The sequence below is a fragment of the Erpetoichthys calabaricus genome, chromosome 4 (genome assembly GCF_900747795.2).
Source record: "Erpetoichthys calabaricus chromosome 4, fErpCal1.3, whole genome shotgun sequence".
Lineage (NCBI taxonomy): Eukaryota > Metazoa > Chordata > Cladistia > Polypteriformes > Polypteridae > Erpetoichthys > Erpetoichthys calabaricus.
Window position 1 is genome coordinate 226164793 of NC_041397.2, and position 27590 is coordinate 226192382.

The 27590-nt window shown below is 36.7% G+C and overlaps 1 protein-coding gene across 2 annotated transcripts in view; it reads right to left on the reverse strand.

Moving 5' to 3' along the window:
• The window catches only part of aasdhppt (aminoadipate-semialdehyde dehydrogenase-phosphopantetheinyl transferase), a 94539-nt gene that overhangs the window by 5414 nt on the left and 61535 nt on the right, over window positions 1-27590 (reverse strand). The window contains exons 4-5 of one of the 2 annotated variants that reach the window (XM_051926895.1): window positions 26754-26915; window positions 4530-4595 (exon numbers count right to left, since the gene is read on the reverse strand). In XM_051926895.1, coding sequence (XP_051782855.1) covers window positions 4530-4595; window positions 26754-26915 — 228 coding nt within the window. The remainder of the gene's footprint in view (window positions 1-4529; window positions 4596-26753; window positions 26916-27590) is intronic. The other variant, XM_051926896.1, reaches the window with a different exon arrangement.

Below are 27590 nucleotides of genomic sequence, written 5' to 3' on the forward strand. Positions count from 1 at the left end.
GCATGCACATTAGTGATTTACTAAAGCAGTGTGAAGCAGCTGGGATGATCCTCAGCACCACTGAGTCTGAGGTCATTGTTCTCTCTCTGTAAAGAGTGGATTACTCTTTCTTGGTAAGGACAGAACAAATGCCCTTAAATTAGATTAATAGAGAAGTTCAATTACCTCAGAATCTTGTTCACGAGTAATAGAAAAAGGCAACATGAAACTGACATGCAGAATGGAGTGGCAGCAGCTGTTCTGCCAGTGCTGTATTGGCCAATGTTGGTGAAGTGGAAGCGGAGTCTAAAGACAAATTTCTCAGTTTGCTGGTCGATCTACACTGCCTGGCCAAAAAAAAAAGTCACCACCAAAAAAAAAAAGGTCACACACTCTAATATTTCGTTGGACTGCTTTTAGCTTTGATTACGACACACATTCGCTGTGGCATTGTTTCAATAAGCTTCTGCAATGTCACAAGATTTAGTTCCATCCAGTGTTGCATTAATTTTTCACCAAGATCTTGCATGATGAGTGCATCACTTCATCTGCCTCTCTTCTTACCCTGATGCGCCCATCACTCTGGAACAGGGTAAATCTGGACTCATCAGACCACATGACCTTCTTCCATTGCTCCAGAGTCCAATCTTTATGCTCCCTAGCAAATTGAAGCCTTTTTTTCCGGTTTGCCTCACTGATTAGTGGTTTTCTTACGGCTACACAGCTGTTCAGTCCCAATCCCTTGAGTTCCCTTCTCATTGTGCATGTGGAAATGCTCTTACTTTCACTATTAAACATAGACCTGAGTTCTACTGTTGTTTTTCTTCAATTTGATTTCACCAAACATTTAAGTGATCGCCGATCACAATCATTCAAGATTTTTTTCCGGCCACATTTCTTCCTCGAAGACGATGGGTCCCCACTATCCTTCCAGTTTTTAATAATGCGTTGGACAGTTCTTAACCCAATTTTAGTAGTTTCTGCAATCTCCTTAGATGTTTTCTCTGCTTGATGCATGCCAATGATTTGACCCTTCTCAAACAGACTAACATCTTTTCCACGACCACGAGATGTGTCTTTCGACATGGTTGTTTAAGAAATGAGAAGCAACTCATTGCACCAGCTGGGGTTAAATAACTTGTTGCCAGCTGAAAGATAATCGCCCATGCAGTAATTATCTAATAGGAGGCTCGTACCTATTTGCTTAGTTAAATCCAGGTGGCGACTTTTTTTTTGGCCAGGCAGTGTATATCCTTGTCCCTGGTCATGAGCATGACCTGCCTTGGGCACATCCCATCGAATGGAAATCCTGCAGAAGACCCAGGACACACTGAAGGGGTTGTATTTCTTGACTGGTTTGGGAATGCCTGGGAATTCTCCAGGAAGAGGTGGAATCTGTTGCTGGGGACAGGGAGGTCTGGGCTGACCTGTTTGGCTTGCTGCCACTGCATCTCTCTGGTTTCAAGAAATGAGATGAAAATTAATTTGGACTTGGATGATAAATTGCACTGGACTGACAATACTGGTTCTCTGTGCAAGAGAGGACAGAGCCGGCTATAAGGACAGAGCCGGCTATACTTCCTTAGAAGGCTGGCGTCCTTCAACATCTGCAATAAGATGCTGCAGATGTTCTATCAGACGGTTGTGGCGAATGCCCTCTTCTACGCAGTGGTGTGCTGGGGAGGCAGCATGAAGAAGAAGGACGCCTCACGCCTGGATAAACTGGTGAGGAAGGCAGGCTCTATTGTAGGCATGGAGCTGGACAGTTTGACATCCATGGCAGAGCGACGGGCGCTCAGCAGGCTCCTATCAATTATGGAGAATTCACTGCATCCACTAAACAGTTTCATCTCCAGACAAACGAGCAGCTTCAGCGACAGACTGCTGTCACTGTCCTGCTCCACTGACAAACTGAGGAGATCGTTCCTCCCCCAAACTATGCGACTCTTCAATTCCACCCGGGGGAGGTAAACGTTAACATTATTCAAAGTTATTGTCTGTTTTTACCTACATTTTTATTACTCTTTAATTTAATATTTTTTTTTGCTGCTGCTGGAGTATGTGAATTTCCCCTTAGGATTAACAAAGTATCTATCTATCTATCTATCTATCTATCTATCTATCTATCTATCTATCTATCTATCTATCTATCTATCTATCTATCTATCTATCTATCTATCTATCTGATTGCTTAACTGATCAAGCATATGAATCAAAAGCCTTTACTGCATGATTCATCACAACACTGTTTGCATTCATTTTTTTTTGTTGTTTTGTAAATAAATTTACAAGATTATGAGACAAGTGATAGAAGTAATAATACTGTAATAGTAATGACGATATGACAAAATATTATGAAAGGCACAATAAAATGAATCAAAAGACAAAACTAGGACAGTCTGGATGGGGCTCATAAATGTACTAACATACAAGGTCCCTTTAGGTAAACTGTGGAAGGAACAAACTTTACCCTTCGGTTGGCAGTAGTAGTCTCGGAGACCTTTATTAGCTTTTTAACAAGGAGAACAGAGTTCTGCTGTGGCCAGACCCAGTCTGATTCGTGTATATATGTAAAATGCAAATTTAACAATTTAATGAGAAAACTGAACACACACTCTTTACTTACTAAAGTTCAGAGCAACAAAGATACATTTTTGTAATACAGTTAATTGAATAGTTGGTTATAACAAAATGAAACTAATTTGCCAGGAAAAATAAATAATAAAACAAACCATGACCAAAACAAAATATCTGTATGAAGAGAATTTCAGTCATTGGTATATTGCTCATAAAACATGTCACAATTATTTCTAAGATTAAAGCATAGCTCTATAAAACAGTCTATTCTGAATGAGATATAGTGCCTTGTTCAAAACAAAAACTTTATATTTTAGTCAACTTCTACAATATATTCCCTCCTACCTCTGAGAAAAAAACACAATCCAGCTTACTGCCTCTGGCAAAAACTGCTCATTCTTATTTCCTGCAACCTGTAACACAGCTCCAGTCTCTCTCTGACTTTTGGGAATGGCTCTGCTCCTCTTCCCTGCTACCACATACAACAAAACATGAAAACAACAAGCAGGAGGTGTGGGTGTTGTGGGTGAGTTGCAGCCATCAATTATTATCAAACAATATGCACATTGTCAAGCATCAGTATTTTTTAATTCTACCCATTTCCTCTGTGCGTTTATGTAGGTGGGAATACATTTTAGCAAGTCAATTGCATTAATTTCCTGCATGAAAAGATGAAACACTCCAGCATTCAATCACCCAAAGCTGTTTTGCTCAAGTACCATTTTTATACAATCTACATGTTTCATACCCAGTGGTTGCAGAAAAAGATGCTTAAATGTTTAGGAAGTAAACAAACATTTAAAAGTATTATATACTTTTCTTTATTTATCATTAAAAATTTTGGTGCTATTTAAGTATTACATTGTGTATTTAAATGCACCAGTTGTAGGATGAAGGAATATCTTTTCTAACATTTTAATCATTAATGAAAGCTGTTTTATTTTGAGAAACTTTTCTGTTTAAGTTTAAACACATATTTAGGCAAAAAGAAATAATAATGTTTACAGTAATACACTGTCTTTATCATAATAATATAGTGCACACTTTATAATGTTACCCATGCTGTTGTTTGGAAATCCTGGTGACCTGCTCAACCCTTAAACCTTACTGGCTGTGAGCTACTAAAACAATAAAGACAGAATTATAAAGAGATAGTTTAGCCTCTGACTCTTCTGGCCAAAATAATGCATTTTAATTTTGTTCTGGTTTACTTTTAGGAACTGTCTTCATTTTCACTTACTTTTGGGTTCTGAAGTATGGGAAATGCAAATGTATTATTTTTTGTACTTTTAAGCCTTGTTTTGAATTGAGTTAAATATATTTTACATCTTATAGTTCTGTAATTTATTTATTTTTTTTTTTAAACATGAGAACCGCTAATAATATATTTCATACAGTACCAACAGTATTAAGGTCATTGCCATGCACTCCCTGGTTGCCCAAGATTCTGTATACATAAAACATTTTTGCAGTGGTTAGTTACTGTTGTGATTGAATATTATGGGTCTAAATTTCTGCATTTTTCCTCTGCTTGAATTTAATTTTGCATAATCTTTTGGCTGGTATAATCTTTGGCAAACCTGACTTTGGTAAAAGTTTGCTGTTTTTTCTTAACCTATATTTTTAGTCTTGTTCATTTCCTGGTCTATTAAAATAATTTCACTGTCAATTATCCATCTAGGGCAGAACACAGTCACACAACACATTAAATGAGAATGATGAAAAGAAAAAAAATCACTCCATCATTGACCTCTAACAATGAAATTTTAAATTAGCATATATGCATTAACTAGTTTGGTTATCAGGAAGCTTGCATAATACACAGCACAACACTGCGTTACAGCAGATAGGGTCATGATTGCAGTCTACTTTTGTGGGTTAGATATCCAAAAATCAGCACCTTCAAAGGTGAAACGTATCTCTTTCACATAGTTCCGATTAACTGGCATTAAATACAAAGTCAAATGGCTTACTTGATTTACTTTATCTTGCATTCCCAGTGCAACTGCAACATGATGGTTACTATCCAGCATACACTCCTTAAACAAACAAACAAAGAAAGAAAATACTTAATTGCCTTTAATCAAGAAAGTGCTGCCTATAAGGATATTTAATTGTTTTGCATGTGTTTTTTTACTATGCAATTAATATAATTGATTTTTTATTTTAATAAACACTTGAGGGCACACTCTACTATGTAAAAGCGGTAACAAAAGTTCAGAACAGATAATGAACAGTTATCCAAATGTTGTGGCAGCAGGTTTCCAGTTATAGTCTTTTAGGCTCTACTGCAGCAATGTCACCTGTCAGATCACACAGCGTGGCAGTGCACTGCTTGTCATAAAAATGTTATCATCCATAGCTGATTGGAGCACAAAACACTTCATTTCTCTTTCTGCATGATGGTAGAGACGTGTGCGGTTTCTTGCAATTATTTATGGAATGTATCTTAGTGTAATTAATCTTATTTTACTAATTTTACATTTTAACTAATTTCACTTGAGCTCTGAAAAGAACGGTATTTTAAAGAGGAAAAGAATATATTTATCATATGAAATAATATAAATTTTCTTTCATTTTCTACTTTTGCTTTAAAAAAATTACACCTTTGCCTTCAGGGTCAATAATGAATACATATAAACAATCACTTTAAGACCACCTTGAATATTTGTAGAATATTAGTTACAAAAATGACAATAAAAAATACAGGTATGCAAGATGATTTAATATCTTTTAATCAAATAGTTTAGTTTTGCCTTCATGTTTTTTTTCCAGTCAAGGTATCATATTAAACACATATATTATAGTATTTAATGCTGGTTTAAAATAAATGAAATTTTTGTTTTCCAAATTGTAGCTGTGTTTGCTGAAAGTTTCCAAATGGTTCAAAATAGTTCAAATGCAGCTACTAGATAGACATTATGGCACTATACAAAAAATACTCCACAGTTCAAGTGTCTTCGTTTTTTTAAGGATTTTAGTGAAATTCAAAGCAAACAGTTCACATAGAAAATAGAGAAAGTGGTTGATAATACACACAAAAATCATGGAAAAAGGGGGAATTTATGATATTCTGCTTAAATATCTGGGTTACATTTCTTAAGGCTTCTATGCATTGTTCTATGCAGTGGACAGTCAGAAAACTATATGTCCTTAATGTTTAGATAGATAGATATCTGGCCATTCATTTTTGTTTCTAGCTGTCTAACATCAATCAATGGGTTATTCTACTGTCTACTGTCACACAGAGTTAAGATTATGAACATTCCACTTTCTATAATTTATATATAGGGGTTAAACTTAATCTCCCATTATCTATGTTAAACTAGGCTTCTGTGTTTTTGATTGGCAATCGTGAATTTACTTTTCTTCTCAAGTACTTTATTGTCAAGCTACAAATATGTATACTTTAAGAAGTTTGACTGATATACAAAAACTACAGAGAATAACTGAATTTAAACAAGACACTGGTAGTAAGCTTGTAAAATTAGCTATAGTTGTTTCAAAAAGGAAATTGCCATTTCAGCCCATGCTTAGTATCAGTTGACTGCTTTTCTAAATGGTTTTACTTATGCTGCTTAAACTTAGGTAAGAGTTTTAGAAAGTGTGACTCTTTAAAAACATGTCTGACAAATAGCATTTTGCAACTTATTAATTTCCCATCAGCAAGCCTCAGTGTCTTCTTGTTGCCAATTCTTCACCTCATCACCCAAATGAACTGATAACTGTGCATGACATGCAAATGAAAATGACTTCCTGCAGGGCTACATTAAGACAATACATGCCATTAATGCTACATTTATGACTTGAGCTAAAGAACAAAATTATTTAGAATATTTTAATGTTTTGTTAATACTCATCATCTCATTTTTAGTCATATTATTTATTTACTTAGAATCTAATACATCTAGACTATTCACATATTAGTCAGTAGAAAAACAATATAACATTTTGAATATTTCATGTAACACCTATACAGTGGCAGATCTTGCAAGCTGAGATACATATATTATTGTTTCAAGTGCGTTAAAAAACATATACATTGTTCTCCTCTTCTGTTAAATGAATCTTAGGCTGGAGAGGTCAGTTAATTTTTTATATTGAAGATGACCCACTTAAAGGTTTTCTAGTGCTGTCTCTGTCCTATTATCTATATAAACACAGGGAACTCCAGTTTCTGTATTACAGCCTGCCTCAATTGCCTCGAAAGCTTTTATATTGTAATCAGTTCAGTCAGCCAATAAAAGGTGTCATTTTGCTTGACTTCTCAATTTACAATGTAAAAATAACAATAAACTTGAACTGAAACCACAAAAAAAGTTAAGAAAAGTTAAGAAAAAACTTAAGGCTTTTGTTAATGTCGAATTTATTTCATTATGATTTTAGTTCAGAAATAAAAATACATGATTTGGAAATATTTTGAGAATGATGTGACTTATCGACTGGGAACTGTAACTGTTTTAATTTGCAGCACCTTGCAACTGAATGAGGGAATTACTAATGACAGTGCGATGTATAAACGAAAACACCATACAACCAACCACATAAGGGAAAAGAATCTACCAAAAAAATGGACATAGTTACAGTTGTCTATCTATTTGACTGTCAATTTTCTATCTGATCATCCAGTTTAGGGTCACAGGGAGCTAGAGTATATCATAGCAGTACAGGACATAATTCAGAAAGCAACCTTGAACTGGGCACCACTGCTTCAAAGGGAAAACTCTACCCTTACTCATACAATTCACAGTTATGACTTCATATTATGTCTTTGGGAGAAAACCAGACTACCCAGACAAATCCTCACTCATCAGCAATCAAGTGTTGTCAGATATTCAGTTCTGCCACGCAATTGAGCTATTTTCAATTGGTTTCTGTTGGGGGGTGGGGGGGGGGGGAAGAAGGTCTTTCTCTGGTTCCATTTTTTTGGACTTTTTTGAAAAAAAACCCAGTATTTTTGGCCAATTCCAAAAGTAAAAATAACATTAATACAGTTGTGCTAAACTCATTTTGCATAGCATTAAGTGTTTTAGGGATGAATGTGCAAGAAAAGAATACAAATCCACTCCAAAATCTCACCAAGTTCCCTGAGCTTGTTGGTGACGATTTAGGTCCTTAACCTAACCAGGCAGATCATGGACATATAAAACTTACACAGTGTAACAAGAAGTATAAACCAGTCAATGTTATTGCAGTTTAAAGTCAGAAGAATTAAACAAGAAAGAAAAGTAAAAATGTTTACAATAATAAAACACCTCAAGAGCATCATTAACTAACAAAGAAGGAAAATAATGTGGTACAAAAAAAAAAAAAAATACTTCAAAGACTTTTAGTACATAGACATTTTTCCCAGGCAGATAACTTTTGTTAAATAGCTGGACCTGCAGTAAAGGTAAGCAGTAACCAATACGTTATGTTTTTATATTTTTATGTTTGTAGGTTCACTATTGTCTCCTGTACAGAGTATTGTAAAATTCTTAATTGTTTGTGTTAAATAACATGCAAAACATCGATACAAGCAGTGACAGCCACAGGTGGAGCAGGTAAAAAGTGAGACGTTTTAAACCAAGTGACTATCTCTATACCTCTGACAAATCTACAATGGTGAAGAAATATGCTACTCTTCATGTTCATTTCAAAATAAAATGTGTTAAGTCAGCATTTCAATACTCATACATTAGATATACAATTCTATGGCTCAGCTCATAATAGCACTCTGAAACTATGCAGATTGTTCTAATGACTTGGTATCTAATATGGTGATGCTGGCTCAGCAGTGAAGAATTGACAATACAATACAATACAATACAGTTTATTTTTGTATAGCCCAAAATCACACAGGAAGTGCCGCAATGGGCTTTAACAGGCCCTGCCTCTTGACAGCCCCCCAGCCTTGACTCTCTAAGAAGACAAGGAAAAACTCCCAAAAAAAACCTAGTAGGGAAAAATGGAAGAAACCTTGGGAAAGGCAGTTCAAAGAGAGACCCTTTTCCAGGTAGGTTGGGCGTGCAGTGGGTGTCAAAAGAAGGGGGTCAATACAATACAATACAGTACAGTACACAGAACAATTTCTCAATATAGTAAGAAATAAAAAAAAAAAAATATATAAATTTTTAGAAGTACAGAGTAGAATTTAACAGTAGATGATATATCCCATATTGACGAAATGTGCAATAGCTTACTTCAGTGCTAAAAAGGAATTAAAAGCCTCTATAATCGTGGTGCTTATTAAGTATTTGAGCAGTTTTCTAGTTTTAAGATATTTTTAGTTTTTATTTTTTAGTTTAAGTTTTTCACCATTTTCAAATTTTGGTTTTTATTTAGTTATTGTATTTTTGTGATCAATTTTTTATTAATAAAATGTTAAAAGTATACAGTAAAAGGAATCCAACAATAATAACTGATTTTTAAGCTATGTGAGCCATGTGAAAACAAAAACAATAAGACTGACCAAAGTGGCTTTATTAAGTCCCATCATGCAGCTGCCAATGTTCAGCACCGGTTGCATGTTTTGAATGTCGTTCCTACTCTCCTCTTTCCTGGCCTTATTGTAGCTCTGTTACAGGTTTCACACGATTGTACATATTCTTTTAATAATATAGAATATGTATATATTAATATATTAATATAAGACTCACTCGGGAACAACCTCCAAAGCAGCAGGTATTAAAGCAGGTTCCGGGAAACTTTGTTGTACCAGTCTAATTTGGTAAATTAAACCTGTATGCCTTTCTGTTGAAGTACCTACCAAAAAACTCTCCTCTGGTTCAGCTATGTACTAAACATTATTTTCTTAACAATGTATCTGGTTCAAGATTTTTAAAATTCTGAAGATTTCTTGTAGTAAATTACAAAATTAATTCTGCTAAAGACCAAGGACCACCTATTGCAGCTTTTCTTGCATTTAACCATTTTGCAGATTTTAGATAAATCATATTCTTGTTCTACTGTCATTAATATATAATATCACTTATTTATTTTAATTGCCATAATATTCAAATACTTTTATGATATACACTTTACAAATATTATTATCCAGGTGTGACACCTATTATATTGTGATCACTGGAGCTTAACTCTTTAATACCCTCTGTAATTTCAATCCTAGCTAGACAAGGTTATCTGTTGTTGAAGTATAAACTTAACCAGAAAAGTAAAATCTATACGTGTACAAAATATATTATATTGTGCAACATTAATTACTCTCTCTAATTATTCTCTATAATTATCTCTCCTCTACCTCTGACACAGTCAACCATGACAACCTTCTTGCCCTCATCTCTGATCTTGGCATCATTGGGAATGCTCTAAGATGGTTTGAGTCCTATATCTCGGGCAGATCTTATAGTGTGTCCTAGCAAGGAGAGTTGTCAAAGGCACACCAGACATGCACAGGTGTACTCCAAGGATTGGTGCTGGGTCTACTACTTTTCTCTCTGTACACCACCTCACTGGGCTCCATCACCCAATCCCATGGGTTTCTCTTATTAGTGCTATACAGATTATACATAGCTTTATGGTTGTTCCCACCGGAGGACAATGTGATATTATCTAGTCTCTGCATGACTTAACTGAAATCTCAACCTGGATGAAGGACCATCATCTACGGCTCAACCTGACAAAACCAAATTTCTTGTGATCCTGGCCAACCAGTCTGTTCAACTCCCCATCTCTGTACAGCTTGGTTCACTGTTGCTAACACCTGCCAAGTCAATACGCAACCTTGGGGTGGTCACTGATGAGCAGCTATCTTTTTCTGACAACATTTCTACGGTTTTTCATTCATGCAGGTTCATGCTGTACATCATCTGCAAGAACAGACCTTATCTGACAGAGTATGCAGAACAACTTCTGGTCCAAGCTTTGGTCTTGTCGCATCTGGACTACTGCAACTCGCTTCTGGCAGGAGTACCCACATGTGCTATCAAGTCACTGCAAATGGTCCAGAATGTAGTGGCCCGTATTGTATATAACCAGTGGGCAAATGCCACTCCTCTCTTCAGGCCACTACATTAGTTTCCTGTAGCAGCAAACATTAAGTTCAAATGCCTTGATGCTTGCCTACAGTGTACTCAATGGGTCAGCACCTGAGCATATAGAGTGTGATATATGGCCGGCAGTTTATCCCGGCCAATACCCCCACACCGCTAGATGGAGTCCTCCCTGCAACATGGAGAGGCCCCGAGTTCCCACAGGGCATCATGGACATTGGAGTTTTACTTCACAGCCTTGCTGGATACCGTGGGGGCCGCCAGGGGACGCTGCAGAGAGGCACGGGGATTTGTATTTTCCATATAGCACGGAAGATACTACCTCGTCATGAGGAAGGAAGAAGTGAAGTACTTCCGGGCTAAAGAAAAAGAAGAAGATTTCATCTGTCCCGGAAGTGCTATGAAATCACGTGGACTGAGGGACAGAGGCACTTCCGGGTCGAGGAATATAAAAGGACTGTGGGAGATCCCAGCAGAGAGCCGAGTTGGAAGGGAGTGGAACGGAGCTGCTGGGAGTGGAGGAATTGTTATTGATTAGTGTGGTTGTTATTATTGATTTATTATTGAGTATTGTGGAGTGGAGGTGCTTTGTGCACATCATTATTATATTAATAAATTAATTTGGGAATTTTACCTGGTGTCTGGATGTATTGTCTGCGGGTTCAAGGGACGACAGCGCCCCCTATCTGTCACAAGAGACACTGGTGAAGTTCTATAGTCCTTCTCGCCCATTGAGGTCTGCCATTGAACAGCATTTGGTGATGCCGGCTCTGCATGGTATGAAGTCTTAATCCAGATTCTTTTCCTGTGTACTTCCTAGTTGATGGAATGAGCTACCCACCTCCATCTGCACTGCTGACTCCCTCAATGTACTTAAGAAGCAATTGAAAACCATTCTGGTTTGTGAATATCTTTATCATTTTAAGCTCTTTAGCCTCACTTGGTTTCAAGTGATAGTAATTTTAATTAGTGTAATCTGTAAGTAACCTATGCATGTGTCTCTTGAATAAATTATAGCTTCTGAGATTGAAGGCAACTGACCATGTACATCTTATATGCCCCTTAAATCACATTAAAGAGGTATATCTGAACTCCTTTTTCCTATACCAGGATTTAAGCAAACATTAAACCTTCTTATCTTACCCTGACTAGCACATAACACTATTAAAGCTGTTAACATTTTTGAAAATATGTTGCCAATTCTGCTCCGAGGCATATAATCTACAGCAGCTCAGAAGCAGCAGACAAATTTGTCTCTAATAAATCTAAACTATCACAACTATACCTGAAACAAGAATGGCAGGAAGCTTATGCTGGAGATCATTTACATTCACGTTAGGCTGACACCAAACTTTACAAGATTTCCTGTCACTTGCGCAAACATGCAAAACTACCTCTAAGAAATGAGTCTGTCATATATTAACAATTTGTTCTTTATGGGAGTGGGTTCAGAGATGACTTCCTAGAGGGCTCCTCAATCTTATCTAGCAAAGGTATCCAATTCACTGTTCATCTCACTAAACTGCTGTTAAGAGCTGCACATCTCTAATTTTAGGGTTAATGACCCTGGACAATGTGCACCACTTTCTCTGGACTTACATCTGGCAGCAGTCCAACTGTCTCCATTAATATGGACAGAGTCTTCGATCACTTCAGGTTTTTGATGCACACTGTTTCTCTTAAGGGCATTTAGGGACATTTTTCGAGGCCTCTATTACAAAGGAAGTTAACTTCTTCAACTTCAAATCCAGTTTTTGCTTTATGCCAATCTGCTAAATATGCAAGTAAGAAGTTCATTGTACTGAATAAATGATAATAAAAATGAAGTTGAACATAGTCTGTGGGACTGTGGGAAAATAAACTTTGAATTCTCTCTCATGTTGTATACCTACTGTATATGTTCTTTGTGGAGGCTTTAACTATACTTGATTGTCTTGCTTCACAGCAAACTGATCAAGAATGCAGTTTATGAAAATTGACACAAGAGACTTGAGAAAGATGCTTTCAGATTATCTGATGTTAACCTTGCTTAAGAATTGTTTATGCACCTTAAATACACATGTAACAATAAGTGTGTAGATTTAAATTTAGTAGGTCAGTAGGCTCTTTGCAGATTATCAGCGATATATGGATTCTTCTCTAGCTGTATATGCCCTTTAAACATTATGATCATCACTAAATAAATTTTGTTTCTGATAGTCAATAGGAGTTTAACTGGTCTTGGCATGAAAACCTAGAAGGAGTATATTTCCTATATTTAATCTCCTTGGAGTGTACTGAGTGTGATTTAGGTTTGGAATTCTATGTAAATATGGTTACTTCTGAGTCAAAGGATGATGTGTAATGACCTGCTTTATAGTGTTAAGCCTGATTAAGCCTCAGGACAGTATTTTTATAGCCATCTTGTGGACAAAATAACTATTCAGGACAGGGGCGGAGCCTTCAACCAAAACACTATGGTGTTTAAACAAGAAGCTGTCAAGCCAGTTCCAGAACAAACTGAAACAAAACCATTAGTTGAGTCATGCTATGTTGATGACAACATAAATTGATCATCAGATGTTAACCTGGATAGTGAAACCTGATGCATATGGCACTGTACAACCGAACAATCAACAAAAGCACTGTGAATCTGGTCAACTGAAGGTTCTCTGTGGTAAAAGTATCGTATGTACTCGATGATAAGTTCTCCTGTGGATAAGTCGGGACTTGATTTTACAGTTTAACTTCTGATATTTTTTAATGTTGGTCGTATAAGTCGAATGCAGAAAACTCACGCTATTGGTACAAGGGATATGATATGCTAATGCCCACTTGAGAGAGTAACAACGGAGCACACTGCCCTTTTTTTCCTATGTGGGTGCAGCAATGCGCTGTATCAGCGCATGCTCCTAATCCCTCTCTCTCTCTCTATTGTGCCTATGTGACCACACGGTAATACCTGAACTATTCTGAAGCAATGTTTTCACAGATTTTTATTTTTTTGTATCTCACGCCCTCATACACCTTCATCGTAAGAGCATCCCTTATCTACAATGGAGCATTCGATCAGAGGAAAATATGAAGCTGGTTTTAAATTAAATGTCATTGAAGTGGCAAAAGAAATTGGTAACTGTGCTGCTACAACAAAATTCGATGCATCTGAGAAACTGATGCGAGATTGGAATAGGCAAGATGTAAAGGAAAAAAAAAAAAAAAATTAACTGTTGCATTTTTGAATGGGCATATAAGTTGGGGTCTGATTTCATGATCAATTTTTCGGGTTTCAAGACCCGACTTATACATGAATATATACGGTATGTGTGTGGCAAAAAGGCAGAATAACTGAGATCATGTAGAAGGACACGAAAGATGTTAACAATATATGCACTGTTCACAATGCAACAGCTGTACTTTGTGTCATGGGAAATGTGGAAGTCACTAAGCTTTGCACTGTGGTAGCCTATAATAACACAGGGACCATGCTGATTCTGCAGTTCAGGTACAGACATTCTACCCTCTCATGGTCCAACAACAGGAAAAATATTCTAAGCATAGTGCTTAATAGAACACACTTTTACTGTCCCAGTTACAAGATTGCTCTGTTCATTGGTGACCATCTTAAAACATATCACACAAAGGATGTGTTCTAAATGTGCATCAGTACAGCAGTAGACAATAGTAATAACTTTCTTACTGTATTTATGCTGACATATTAGTATTAACATGTTTCTGTTACATGTAATCATTTTTTTTTATTACTGAAAACAATGTTTAATGTTAAACTATTCATTTTTACTTGGTGCGGATTATACAGAATTTTGTCGGTTTTGGGTATTGATTAAAATAGGCATGTACTGTTTCTACCCAAGGAAATTGCATTTCTTTTGTGTTTTACTGTAAACATTATTCGCTATATTAGGTTACCCTAATCTATAGATAATCCCCTTCCAGGGGAGTTTACTTATCTTCTCATAGCACAGTCCATTATACACACAGTACTAAATATATTAACTAATGCTTTGAAATTTACTGTACTTTGAATTAGTTAATATATTCAAAGTTTGAACTATGGCCTTGAAGCTGGGAAAAACATTAACAATTACACAGTACAACTAGACAAAATTACATGATATATTTATTCTTGACTGTTTACTAACTAGTGATAATGTAAATAGTCATATACTGTATAAAATACAGATTGCTTGATTGTGCTTTTACAAAGGTGTTATTAAGAAAATGAAATTGCTGCTAAAGTAATCTTATATAAAAGGCCTTAAGTTACCACACTAACCAGAACACAACTTTCACAGCAACTTGATGTGGTCTAGTTGAGAATAGGAGACTCATTCAGAATTAAGAAAAAATAAACTCATACTTTTATAATTGTTTGTAATAATGTCTAATGGTTTGCCATTATTACACTGCCATAATAATAGTGGACATGTGTGTAAATCCAACTGACAGCTAAAGATCCATTGCACAGAGCCTAATGAGTGCTATCAAGGTAAAATGAAATAATTCTGCCAGTTGCTAAGCATTTTCAAGAAGATAATTATAATGATCTTTTACAAAGATGTATTGCTACTGCTGGCAGTATCAACAGAAAATTGTTTAAACAAAAAAGTATATATTTCTACCTACGACATAATGATGTCAAGAGAAATAGGAGAATTGCTGTATCTGGTCTCAGTCTCATTTTGTACTTTGCAATGGTGATGTTAGTATACTGCTGTACTTTTATACATTTTACCCAGTTTGAACAGTTTAAATCAATTGATCCATGACCCTTTCAGCTTCATTATTATTTTTTCCTATAAAATAATATTTTATATTGTGGTCTACTGTATATATTATTATGATGAACAAAATAATTCTTGGTCTCTTTTTGCATGTGCAGATTTCCATTTATTGATTTTTGTTACTTTTCTGTTTTATGTAACAATAAAAATAGTTGTAAGAGCCATTTGTCAGTTATTAGACAGTTGATAAAACTATTTTCTTAGTTATGTTAAATGTTTGCCTATATATTAGTGCATAATATATGGGAGGGTGTATTATAACCCCTACAAGCTAAATTAAAATAGAATATTCGATTCCTTGTCCCTCAGACTACAGATTAGTCTCACTTAGTGATCCGCCTTGCCGTAGGTAATGCATGGAGGGCACACAGTTTCAAACTGTGCCCAATTGTAAGTAACGTAACAAGCTCTAATAAAAGTGCAGCACCGTACATATAGAACGTACTGAATGTATTAAAAAAAGCATAAGTGCACTCATATTTAAGTATAGAAAACAACTGAAGTTTAACAAGAAAAAGCTTTAAAGAAGAAATATTTTTCCTTTTTTTTGCCTTTTATTCTGCATGAGTAAAAACTTTATTTTTGTGTGAACTGTTTGCTTTGATTTTTCACTAAAACTTTTAAAAACTTTTGGTACACGTTTGACTCATTCTTGATTCTACCTTACCAACCTAGCAGATACAATAGTGTTTAAAGTTATTAATTTAATTTAAACAACAGAAAGATTTGCAAAAAGAAAAGTTTTGCCTTTCATACTTTGATTGTTCACATGTTTGGTATTTGAAGTCTCCATCAAGCACAGTTTACAATTCCAGTGCAACTTCCAGTAGGAGAGAGAGAGAGAGATTCAAATTTAACATGGTTATTCTGTGAAGTGAAAACATTTCAAATTCTTGGCATAATGACTACAATATGTCTTTGATACAGGCCACCCTTTTTGATACAAAATAAAATCTACTATATAATATAATGGCGTGACTGTATTTGTTAGAAAGCAAATCACCACTGACAAATTTTTGAATGTTACTGACCCCTGCAATAGCTTCTCAGGTCCAATATGGAACAAGGAATTAAAGGCTGTATGAAGGCTTCCATAAACAAACCTTCAGAAGTATACTTGTAGGTTGGCATCAAACACGTTTCTCACCTGAAATTTAAACTAGTTAGATGTTACTCTTCCCTCTATCCCAGGTAATCATTTTTTCAAACACATATCAGCATTTTAGGTTTTAGGTAGCAATTTTTCATAAATAACATTATGCCAAAGGAAAGAAACTGGAAATAAAACTGCAAATGTGAAAAGAAAAAACAAGTACACCATAATACAATAGTAAAGCCAAAAAGCATAATAGAAACTGTAAATGTAAGCACATATTTCATTATAAATGGTTTATCATTGATATGGGAAAAAAACACAAAAGATTGCAATCACTTTTACTGTCGCCGTGTACAAGCCAAGTAAGATAGGTAGTCATATTATGAGAATTTTCACTTTTCAACTGAAATCTGCCTAATAAATCCAAATTCTTAAAAATGACACACAAAATGAAATTTTGCTCACTTAGAAACTAAGGGGAATAAGGTATGTGAAAAATAAATATATAAGATTTATGGATTCTAATTCCATTTATTGAAGAAAGGGAGTTTTGCAAATATGGAGAATAATACTACTAAAGTTGTGAGAGCTTCACAAAGGGAAAAGTGACCATTCTGTTAGGTAAGTGGCGTTGAGGCTTACTCCATGGTCCAATTAAATAAATGGATAACAATGGAGTGATAAAGGCACGGCTCAAGACTAAACCAACTCTGCTGACATTTATCATTTTGTTAAAATGTCAACAATATTTTATACCCCTATTTCTCCTAAAATAAAGCCAAATTGCCTTCAAATGAAAATGATCACTTCCAAAAAACAGTACTCTAAAGCAGGGGTCTCCAAACTTTTTAGCCCGAGGGCCACATTAACTATCAAACAGCAGTTTGGGGGCCGACTACACACTCGAGGTCCAAATAAAAAAGAATCAAAACATAGATGTTGTTTTTAATTATTTATTTAACCCTTTAACCGCCAACTCCCTAAATATTCCCCAAGCCAGGCAAAATCTGAACAATTTTTGTTTTTTTACTTTTTTACATTTTTTTTACATTTTTTACATTTATTCAAGCAGTATTGACCACTAAATGTTGTGCAAGTTGCCAGTGTATACACGAAATCTATAAATGTAACCTGAATTCTCAGCTAAGCAAAACATCTTGATACCAAACCGTGCCCTTTTCAATGGTAGATACTGTCGAAACTGTAAGCGGCCCTTCCACAACAATAAACTTTCATCAACTGCAACTGACGGTCCTGGCATGTAGGGCAACTGAAATGCTTCAAATAAATGATCAATCAAAGGACGTAGCTTGAACAAGTGGTCGCGGTTTGGATCTTTCTTATCTGGCTCGTTTCTGTTGTCATTCAAATGAAAGAATTTCAGCAGCAAAGAGAATCGGTTACGTGTCATGACAGCTGCAAAAATAGGTGTTGCATACATAGGATCTGTAGACCAGTACATCTCAATATCTGGTTTTCTGATTATTCCCATCAACATCAAAATCCCAATGAATTTTTTCATTTCGTTTTCATCAGTGTCAAACCAAGCACGAACACGGGAATGTGGAGGTAAATTGGGATTTTTCTCAATAAACTGTGCTGCATACAGATTTGTCTGATGAACAAAATGTCTAATCAAATCAGGTGACACAAACAGCTCATAAAACTGCTCAGCAGTGTAATTGTTTACATCAACAATAAAGCCACACGTTCCCTCAAACGAATGCAGAAAAGGTAGTTCACCACGGGCAGCAGCCCAGCTGAGATGCTGGGGATACACCCACTCAGCGCCGTCATCCGATGCGTCTTCATTCACAATATCATGCAGCGCACGTTGCTGCTCATCACTGTCACTAAAATCTTCTTCAGAACTGCTACAATCATGATCAGAACTGTCCAAAATCGCCTGCAAAGCCTCACTTGAAGTCAGTTTACGTTTCGCCATATTCACAGCTGTTACATGCGAATCACGTCACATGACCGGCCAAAACAACCACAGAGTTGTCGAAATACAATGTAGTAATAATACCCATGCCAAACCGTCAGTTATACTACTTGCCAGGCATTCATATAACCACAGGCAAATGTGCCGGATAATTCCGGCAGTATGGCGTTAGCATTAAAACAGCGGTGCCGGATATATCCGGCAGAGGGCGGTGAAGGGGTTAATATTATTTTATTCAGTTATTATTTAATAACACATTGATACACTACACATGAACACCTGTATTAGTGGGAATGGTGAAATTGTTTCCTGGATGCCAAAATAGCAGACATTTCTGGCTTTATATTTGATGTCCCTAACATCAACAGTGACCTGAGATTATCATCAGACAAGTTTGTTCTCAAATTGTTCTTCATGTATTTCATTCTTGAAAATGTTTGTTCACACAAGTATGTTGTTCCAAAGATTGAAAGGTACCTTGAAGCAAAAGTGTTGACATTAGGAAAGTCTTCCTTGGGCAAAAACTGGTAAAAACCCACCAGTCCTTCTTTGAACTTGTCCCTAAGGAAGTCATTTGCTTGCAACTCAATGACCTCCAGCTGCAGTTCATCTGGGCAACTGGCCACATCTGCTTCAAATGGGTTTTGAAACAATCTCACTTCTTCTGCCTTTGAATCCAAGTCAGAAAACCGCTCCTGAAACTGCAGCTGGAGGTCTTTGATGATCTCGCATGCAAATGACGTGGGGAACTCAGCTGTTGCTTCAGCCATGAAGACCTTGCACTGCTGAAAGTGCGTCAAGTTGTTGGCCTGTACTTGTTCCAAAAACAAGACAAGTTTAGATCTGAAGGCCTTTAGGTGGGTGTATAGATCAGAAACTAGATTTTTCTCTCCTTGTAGTTTTAGGTTCAGAAAATTTAAATGACTAGTTATGTCTGCAGCAAAGGCCAATTTCCATACCCACTCTTCATCAGATAGTAATGGCTGTGGCTTGCCTTTACTTTCCAGGAAGTCACCTATTTCCTTTCTTAATTCAAATACTCTGCTCATAACTTTCTCACAACTTAGCCATCTTACTGCTGTGTAATATGGTAAATCTTGCGATTCTGTGTCAGTATCTTTCAACATGTCTCTGAACTGTCTATGGTTGAGCCCATGTGACCTTATTAAATTCACCATCTTCACCACAGGATTCAGTACACTGCTAATGTCCACATATTTAGCACACAAAGCTTGCTGGTGAATAATACAGTGCAGGAACATTGGTTGTGGAATGTTTTTCTCATTACACATCTGCTTCACTTGTCCAACCAAGCCTTTCTTTATGCCACTCATGTTCTTTCCTCCATCAACAGTCAGGCAACTGAGGTTAGTCCAGTCCAAGTTATAATCAGCAAATGTTTTTTTCAATTAATTGAATATATCCTCTCCGGTAACCGTGCCATACATGCTGTGTAGGGAAGCTAGCTCTTGTGTTATGTTCATGTCTTCATCCACACCTCTAATGAACACAAGCAGTTGAGAGGTGGAACAGCTGTCCAGCGATTCATCCATTGCAACTGAAAAATGGCGAAACTTGCTTGCATTTTTCACTATGTGAGTCACAATGTTTTCACCCATGTCTGCAACACGGCGGGCAATGGTATTCGCACCCAAAGCTACATTTTTAAATTGTTTCGACTTTTCTAGGCAAAGTTCCTCTGCCACCTCCAGCAAACATTCCTTCACTACTTCACCATCTGTAAACGGTTTGCCACTTTTAGCCAGGACGTAGGCAACTTTATAACTGGCCTTAGTTAAGGATTCATTTTCATTTGAGGATTTACTGAACAATGCCCTCTGAGATGTGAGTTGATTTTGTAATTTAGAAAATTTTTCGGCATGAACTTTACCCTCCAACTGTGCATATTTCTCTTGATGTTTGCTTCGATGAACGCAGGTTGTATTCTTTCATCACAGCCACGGTTTCGTTGCAAATCACACACAATGCTTTCTCGCCAGATTTGATGAAGAAGTATTTCAAACTCCATTCTTCTTGAAATTGCTGACACTCATCGTCTATTTTTCTTTTCCTCTTCTCGGCCATCGTTGGGCACTAAAATAAAGTGACTTCAACATTAATAAATAGTGAAACTGAAAGTATCTTGCACACAATATCGCTCAAAAAACCTGATTATGCGAACTAATTTCGTCGCAATTATAGCTGCAAATGACCCGAAACAATTTTTAAAAATTCTTATGATTTCTTAAGTTAAACTTACCTGAATATAGTCTGCAAATATATCCACTTATTGTAGAGAGATTGTTGCTTTGAATGTTTCCTCTTCAGAATATTCAGAAAATTCTTGTTAAACTAACGACATTCCCAATACTTTATACACACTGGTAAGTAATTATGCAAAGGAAATTATCACTAAATAAAATAGAGTGCAACATGTTTCGCAATTAGACGCTAACTGACACCAACACCTCCTCATCGCAGCAGTCAACCGCAACTGGCAAATTGTGATCAAAATAATCAAGTCTTGAACAAGCAGCAAACCATTTAAAAACTCTGCCACTAGATGGCGTTATATCATCTCATTGACTGTGAACAGAAGTAGAAAAAGTAAGCAGCGAATAAGGTTTTGCAATGTAGTGATCGGTTGAAAAACATAACACACTACTGCGCGCCTCTATTTTAATTCGGTAAAAACGTAACGTCCACGTAAGCGGCGGCTGATCTTGGCAGGATACACGTAAATTTCCGTAATTTTTTTCCGTAGATAAAAAAGTCTCCACGGGCCGGATGAGAGGGCCTCGCGGGCCGCATCTGGACCGCGGGCCGTAGTTTGGAAACCCCTGCTCTAAAGTATAGGTGGGAAACTTGAGTCTTAATTTATTTTAATTAATTTAATTTAATTTGTAACTTGCTTAGCAATATTTAAAAAATAAGTCAACTTGGTAAAGACTTGCTTAATGATGAGCTGCGACCTGATTCAGACTTAGGATAAATGATTTACAAAGTCTCATATAATAGCGCCACAATTATTTATTTCAAATTGCATTCCTTCATTCTTTTATTTTACATTCCCTTAATATACTTTTCACACTGAATACTTTTATAAGTCATCAGGACTAATCAGTGTTTTGGTGGGCAACAGCAATGGACAGATCAGGACTAAGGATTATCAATTTTGAATATTTTCAGTTTACTGCAGACTACACTGCAAACAATGGAATAGTCATCTGCAAGATCTGGGTGTCAAAAAAATCACTGCCATGACAACAACATCTTTAAACTTTGTCATTTCAAAATTCATAAAGACAGCTATGCTTGCTACTGTAATTGACATGTGACTGTGGCAACTAATATAACTCTCCAGCCGCAGTACCCTCCACCTCTTTCCTTGCCTATATGTTAACTCTGCTGACCCTATTTTGCCCCATCTCTTTCTAACCTCGACACACACTCTCCTGTGCTGATTCAAGTCACCTACTGCTTACAAAGGTTATGAGGGTGACACACAGTTTGCTTGTTTTCCCATCTCTGCAAACTGCTGATCTAAGTGAGGATCTGCACCGCTGTACCAAGCCATGCAAAGGAATGCTGCAGTGCATTAGTGCTTTATCATATACAGTAAGCATTGTCCCATAAGTGCTGTTCCCTAAATGCTGTTCAAAGCTACTGATATTATGGTCAATGTCAAAGTCCCATCTGTAGCATGGAGTTGTTAGATACAGTAATCCCTCGCCATATCGCGCTTCGACTTTCGCGGCTTCACTCTATCGCGGATTTTATATGTAAGCATATCTAAATATATAACGCGGATTTTTCGCTGCTTCGCGGGTTTCTGCGGACAATGGGTCTTTTTACTTCTGATACTTGCTTCCTCAGTTGGTTTGCCCTGTTGATTTCATACAAGAGATGCTATTGGCGGATGGCTGAGAAGCTACCCAATCAGAGCACGCAGTTAAGTTCCTGTGTGCTGCTGATTGGCTCAGCGACGGAGTGCTGCATTAACCAGGAAGTCTCATCTCACTCATTCAGCATTAACGTGCTCCTGCTACTGCTTCAAGCGCCGTGTCCAAGCGCCAACAGAAGATGCAAATGATTGCAGAAAAAGTAAAAGTTTTGGATATGTTGAAGAAAGGGAACAGCTACACCGCTGCAGGACATTACGGCATCAATGAGTCCACGATTCTTTTTATTTAAAAAGGAGGAAAAGCATAGAAGATCTACGGCCGCAGTGTCCTTTAACCAGGGCGCAAAACGAGTTGCAAGTGGACGTGATAAGGCTGTAGTCTGGATGGAATCTGCTTTAGGGATTTGGATTGAAGAGTGCTGGAAGAAGAACAACGGCGGTGCTACACTGTCGCCTGAAGAGGCACCTTTAGAAGAGCTGTAACGCTATCCTTTGTTGTGCAGTAAAATTAAACTCATTGTTATCAGACAAGTCGTCGTGTCATTGTTGGTGAGTAACCATAATTAATTATCTACGTACAGTACTTATTACATGTACACAGTTTAGTGTCACTGTACACACATTTTACTGTATACAAGTTTTCTTGCATTGTACGTATTTATTGCTGGTGGCCTGTCTGTCGTAATGGCTGTAACATATGTGATATCGGAGACGCTCGATATCTTTAAAATAATATTTAGGTTTTACTGTATATAAACTGTGTTTACATACATAATTTCAACGAATCTTACCTAATATCTAAGAGAATACAAAGGGTTTATGCTGTATAATTGTGCGGGGAATGTTTATAATAGTGTGGGAGAGTTTATAAGGGCTTAAAATATATAAAAATAACCATATGAACATATGGTTTCTACTTTGCGGATTTTCACCTTTCGCGGGGGGTTCTGGAACGCAACCCCCGCGATGGAGGAGGGATTACTGTATTGTTTTTAGAAGGACTGAGATGCTATAGTGTGCTTCCTAAATTGCATGAATAAGATATCATTTAGATCATTCATGTAAGCTAATTAGTATCAAAGTTAAGATTGTTTTAACTATTTAATTCATTTCTTGCATATCAGTGTGCTCATACTAATGGCCCTTGTGCTGTTTCATTGTAATGTGGTAAATTTAATTTGTTTCATTCAAACATTACATAAGGTAAACACTGCCAAAGGTATACAGTAAAATCTATAGGTGGCATGGCATTACATTTTGGTGATGCTAGGTGCATTGTTTTACTTAATATCTTTTATAACTACTTTTAATATTTCTATATACCTTTGTTTACTAGAGATGATAAGGAAGAACACGACCCGAGCAAGGGTACTAGTGAATCAGGGTTGTTTGAATTGTATCATAAAAAGCAAAAAGGTTGCTGTGCTGTAGTTCAGCTGAACTTCTACTTGGATATCTGTGATGGTGAGAACAGTCTAATCGACTCTCCCTTACTGTTCAAAGTGACAGTGAGAATACTGGCAGAGCCCCCATACAGTTATCTTGTTGAGCAGGTCTTTAGTCATGGACGGGTGATAATGCAGCCCAATTGTTTACAAATTGTGGTAAAACAATTTTCTACAAGTGCAAGGCATATGAAATCATGGTGGACTGCTTAAGACAAAAATGATGACAGAAAGTCCAACGAACAAGCAGCAGCTGAAAAAAGCTACAGTAAAGGCCAGGCAAAGACTCACTAGGGCAGAAACCTAGCATTTGGAGATGGCCAAGGGTTGCAGACTTCAGACGGTCACTGACTGTATAGGACCAAACATTGAAAATGATCATTATATTTAAGATTATGTTTGTTTTTCCATATACTTTTGAGAACTTGAAAATAGGGGGAACATGAAAAAAAATGTCTGTCATTCTTAAACGGCTCAAGTGATATTTTTGGTAAACCCCTTAAATTACAGTTGAAAGTCTACACTTCAATAACATAATGATTGGTTTATTTCAAATCTATTGTGGACAGAGCCAAAATTATGAAAATTGTGACCTTTCCAAATACTTATGGGCCCTTTTTTCTATTTCATTTTTGTCTTTTATTGGTTGTAACAGAGAAAACAACTGCCATGTTACAGTATATTGTGTAAACATAACTAAATAGGATTTCAGCAAATGAAATAACAACAATACTGTTTTATTTATAACCAACTCATCCATATATTTTGAACCCATGTATTTAGTGGCAAAAAACTGCTGCCTATCTTGTATGGTGTCTCAATATTATGTACATAAAACTACTGGCAGTGCATATTTAAGGAATACTCAACACTTACTATATATGCACTTACAATTTTTTGTATCATCCACTGACATGTACAGTACAGAATATTTATTATTGAGTTATATTTTGTTGAGTGTACATTTTTGTATTACATGTGGGATATTACATTTGGGTCTATATTTTTTTTGGTGGGAACATTCTAATTTTCAATATGGTTACTTTTGTGTAATAGCTTTTTTTGTGGTAATAGTTTTTGTTTTATGTTTATTACACCATTCTATAATTTCTCCCTTTATTTTATTTAAAACATATTCAGTAGAATTATATACTGTGACTAAGTTATTTCTTTTTATACATTTAATATACATATATATTGTGACATGAAAGTCCCTGTCTTGCACCCCAAAACATGAGGTTGAGTCTCAGTACTTTAACAAAATCAGCTTTATTTAGCTTAAAACAGGAACAGCACAGTTGTTTATTGTAGTGGGATGTACCACTCCCCTATACACAGACACAGCAATCAGGCAGGGTTGTGGCCAGGTTAATGGCTGAGTAATACTGTTCAATACATTTATAATGTTCTTTGCATCACCCATCGACGATGGCGCTCATATAGCAACCGCGGTCAGCTCGGATTTGCTTTTGCAGTGAGCCGCTGCAGGGCTGGGAGCTTGTGGTTGCCCTGGCGACTGATAAGCTGTCTTCCACAGACGTGGCGATCGTGCTTCGGGACGCTCTTTGGCATGTCGTCCCGTTGGGGGAAGGGGCGGGGGTTTAGTTGAGTCCCAAAAGAGTTTAGAAACCTTACATCTCTCCCCTTAGCTTTGTCCACACTGACCATCCAAGCTGGGCTTGGCTGGAGAGAACGTCAGCATTGGTGTGTGCAGCTCCAGGACGGTGGCAAACATCGAAAGCAAAAGCCTGCAAAGTGATAGACCACTTAGTGAGACGGGAGTTCGTATCCTTCTGTTTGTACAACCATTGTAGCGGGGCATGGTCAGTCACCAGGGTAAACCGTTGTCCCCAGTGATAGTATCGGAGTGCTTCCACCACCCACTTAATCACTAAGCACTCCTTTTCAATAGTCAAATAATTACATTCCCTGGGTAGCAGCTTTCTGCTGAGAAACGTGATGGGGTGTTCTTCACCCTCAAAACATGTGAGAGCTTTACTCCCAAACCAAAAGCGTTATGTTGGCAGAATACATTCCTTCGAAAAGTATGGATTGTGCAGAGATGGCAATGATGATAAAGCAGCTTTTGGGTCCCTGAAAGCTCTCTCACTACGATTCTTTCTGCCCTTTGTCAAGTCAGTAAGGGGGGACAGTCCGAAGCACAAAATTGGTAATGAACCGCCTGTGTTACCTTGCGACCCTGCAGAAGGCACGAACCTGCCTCTGTGTTTCGGGATGAGATATGCAAGCACCTATCCCACCTTGTCCATTTGAGGCTTGAGTAAACCCCTTCCCATGGAATATCCCAGATAGTTGGTTTCTTACATACCTAGCTTGCACTTCTTTGGGTTGGCTGTCAACTCTGCCAGCCATAAACTGTCAAGCTGCTTGCTGCTTGTGCTGATCGACACATTTATAAAACAAAAGACGCTAATGGAGAGGTGTGAAGAAATTTAAGGTGGCCCGGGATTACAAGTTTCTTCATAGGCTTCAGGGATTCTAGTGTTAAAACAAAACTATGCTAACTTAGTTTGTATATAGAAACATCCCGAATTCATATATTTACAGCTGTTAGAATTAACAAATGAAAAGATGTTTACAATGCCACATAATAGCAGTTACAAAATAATGGCATATATAGAAACATTAATTTCATAATGTAACTTTTTTTTTTTTAAACAATGGCTTTTCAAGCACAAACATCAGAACAAAAATACCTTTCATTTTTCAACATATGCAATTAGAAAGAAAGTACAGAAGTATGAGTGATTAAATTTAAGCAATAATAGTAAATGAAATCAGAAAATCACTTTTAAACAAGGAACTTTTCATTTATGATTCAGAATTGGAAAGCAGGCACTGAGTTTGTCAGTAAATCTAGTAATCAAATGAAAACTCTGCAATTTGAAAACATTTTAATAAAAACTCCAGAATTGCTGGCTCCTATTTTGAACTTATACCACCTAACATGCTTTAAACATAGCATTTAGGCACGTTTTGTTGCAGAGAACTTTCACATCCTTGAAGTGTCTTACCTCAAAAACCCAATTGTCTTCCTGTTCACCATCCAGAAGCAGTTTTGTATCCTTTTTCTCCTCTTCAACATTCATTTGTTTTGTGGACAAATGGAATTCAATCCTCTGTAGGTTAAAGCCCACACCTGTTCCAATGGCTTTAATGAAGCTTTCTTTTAAAGTCTATAAAAAGAAATTACCAAAAATATGTATTTTTACATATTCAAAACAGAAACATCTTTACATGCAGTCCACCTTTTTCATTTTTAAAGGCCCTACTCACACAAAAATAGTTATATACTATCTGACAATGCTTGTTATTTTATTTATGTTTTCAACTGGGCAGTCCAGAACAACAAGAGTACACAGTCTGCAGTTATATCCAGCTTAAAGAAAATACATGCAGTAGTGAATAAGTTGCATTTCTACACCTAGCTGTAAAAAAGAACTTGCTCAAACCAACCTTTGATTGAAGTGACTGAAATGAATAATAAATGATTAGAACATGCAGAAGAAATTAATATTTTGTTGATAGATGGATAGATAGATAGAACAAATGTTTCTTTTAGAGATGCTCCACTTGATTGACCAACAATTGAAATTGGACAATTTTCACTAAACAAAAGATTCTATCGGTGAAAGGTAAAAAGGACAATCACAAAAACAGATATTTTCAGCCCCTGCTTTTCTAAGCTTTGCGGTAATTTAGTTGCAGTGCTCCTTTACTCATGGTATTACAGTACAATAAACAAAGAGATGTGAGTGAAAGCCTATTTTATTAGTGAACGAGAGGCGACTGGTATATTAGCCTTTACGTTAAAGAAAGAGAAGTAACAAACTGGAAAAAAAAAAGTAAAC